The 2,008-nt window shown below is 44.1% G+C and overlaps 1 protein-coding gene across 1 annotated transcript; it reads right to left on the bottom strand.

Moving 5' to 3' along the window:
- Positions 1-336: 336 nt before the first annotated feature.
- Positions 337-1,068, bottom strand: ABCI5 (Cytochrome C assembly protein). Its single transcript, XM_077384151.1, has one exon. It carries the CDS (start codon positions 994-996, stop codon positions 337-339), a length of 660 nt encoding a protein of 219 aa, XP_077240266.1. The 5' UTR covers positions 997-1,068.
- Positions 1,069-2,008: the final 940 nt, after the last annotated feature.

Raw genomic sequence — 2,008 nt, forward strand, 5'->3', positions numbered from 1 at the left:
AGACTTCAATCGACTACTTACACTTTCAAATTAAAGGAGAGAGAGATTAGGGGAATTGCGTAAGAGAAGAAATGACGGGATTGATCAGATGAAGAATCGCCATCTATGGCAGACTTTCAGCAGAAGGACAGTGAAATCTATCAGATATAGGAGAGAACCTACTTCAAGGTCTCTATTCGACTCCTCCATCCACCTCGAGCATTTCACTCCTACCAATCAAGAGATTTGCCTATCAAGGCATACACAAATCGTCGTGTTGCCGTCCATCCAGTAGGAATTGAACCTACGAATTTGCCAATGTTGAGTTGGGCGCTTTAACCATTCAGCCATGGATGCTTAACAGAGAGAATCATCAATCTCAGCGAGTGAACTAGGTTTTGGTATTCCTTCTCGAGCTTCTATTTCTTCCGTTAAGGAAGATTCGGGAAAAGATGGAATAGGAAGACGTGTTTCCAGAACGAACAAGATACGGGTTGAGAAGGGGGAGTTTGCAAAGATGGACAAGATTGGAATGGGCATAGGAACATGTATTGATGTACCAGATTGGCTAATGCTCCCAGGTTGATGCGATGTATTCCACCAGTTGACTGGATACTTTATTATTGGTATATCGATCGATCCAACACAGATTGAAATAGGAGCCGGTTCGACAGGAAGCTTTTGAAAACGCAGTGCACCCAGGTAAATAAGGAACGAGATGAATACTGAGGTTAAACGAGCATCCCACACCTGAAAGGTGCCCCACATAGGTCTTCCCCGAAATCCCCCAGTAACCAAGGTCAACAACGTAGAAAAAGCGCCCATTTCTGTACCGGTTCTGGAAGAACGAATAAAAAGGGGATGTTTCGTTAATGGGAACAAGGAACTGTTTATAGCCGTTGCGATATAAACAAGTATACTCATCCGAGCCGCAGGAACATGTACATACGGAATACGAGAATTTCCACATTGTTGAAGATCTGGTGGTGCTACCCAAAGACTTGAATGAATAGCCATCGCTGTTAAGAACAACCGAGATCCAATGAGAATTTGCGCTTAGCTTCTGGTCTTTGACATAAAGAAAGAAGGTTGTAATAACGAAGCAGACATGAGAGCATTTTTTCCTAGCTAGTGGAACAAGAAAGACATGGATGTATATTCAATACGCAATCAAAGGATTTCGCATGCTTACCATATAATATAGGAATTCCCCTTGCTTTGTTTTCGCTCCGCTCGCCCTTACTAATAGGGGCACTCCTTGCTTGCGGAGCAGCATACCGGAAAAAGAAGGATTGACTTTCTATATGGTTGTTAGCCCGTCACCGGACTACGAAAAAGGAGTCGATTTCTCTCTCGTCAGTTTGGCTTACTTAGCCTTCTCCCCCCTTACGAGAGAGGTTTTAGGATATTGTGGAGAGAGTGGAGACTCTCGCTTTTTCTTCTCTCTAACGATCGGCATTCTTTTCTTCCCCATTCCGGCATGATCAAAGAAGCTATGGCTAACCTGGTCCGCCGATTTGACCTTTTCAGACAAGAGCTTCCCTCCCTCTTTCTTGCTTGTAGGTTGGCTATTTGTCAGCATAGGTTTGGCGCGTTCGGAAGCCAGAAGACGGAAGCCAAAGGAGTAGAGTCGACAAGAGGTTCCATTAATCACTGGCCGTTTTGACCTTAGCAATTGTTGGCCGTTGGAGCAACTCGATTCATTTCCTAGATCTCTTTAGGAGATACCAATGACCATAGATGGAACAACCTAATAGAAGGGTGGATTGCCTTTCGTCCCCAGTACTCTCCATGGGCGGGGGTCATCCCGCTGTTTCCTTTCTGCTATCTACATTGAGGGGCCTTTCGGGAGTCCTATCATTTTAGAGCTCAAACTTGAATCAGCAAGCTCTGCATCAGCAATGCAGTTTATCCAACAAGAAACTTGATCTAAATCCTTGTTGCCTATGGGGCACCCGAACGAACAAAATGTTTCATTGAATCGTACGCTCCTTTTTTTTTTTTTTAGGAATTCAGAAGAATTCGAATC

The sequence above is a fragment of the Tasmannia lanceolata genome, unplaced genomic scaffold (assembly GCF_043159265.1).
Source record: "Tasmannia lanceolata isolate RefF3 unplaced genomic scaffold, GAP_Taslan_0.1 ptg000007l, whole genome shotgun sequence".
Lineage (NCBI taxonomy): Eukaryota > Viridiplantae > Streptophyta > Magnoliopsida > Canellales > Winteraceae > Tasmannia > Tasmannia lanceolata.

Bases quoted from the DNA above. Each gene is read 5' to 3' on its own strand.
- ABCI5 (XM_077384151.1), bottom strand. From the start codon at position 996: ATGGCTATTCATTCAAGTCTTTGGGTAGCACCACCAGATCTTCAACAA.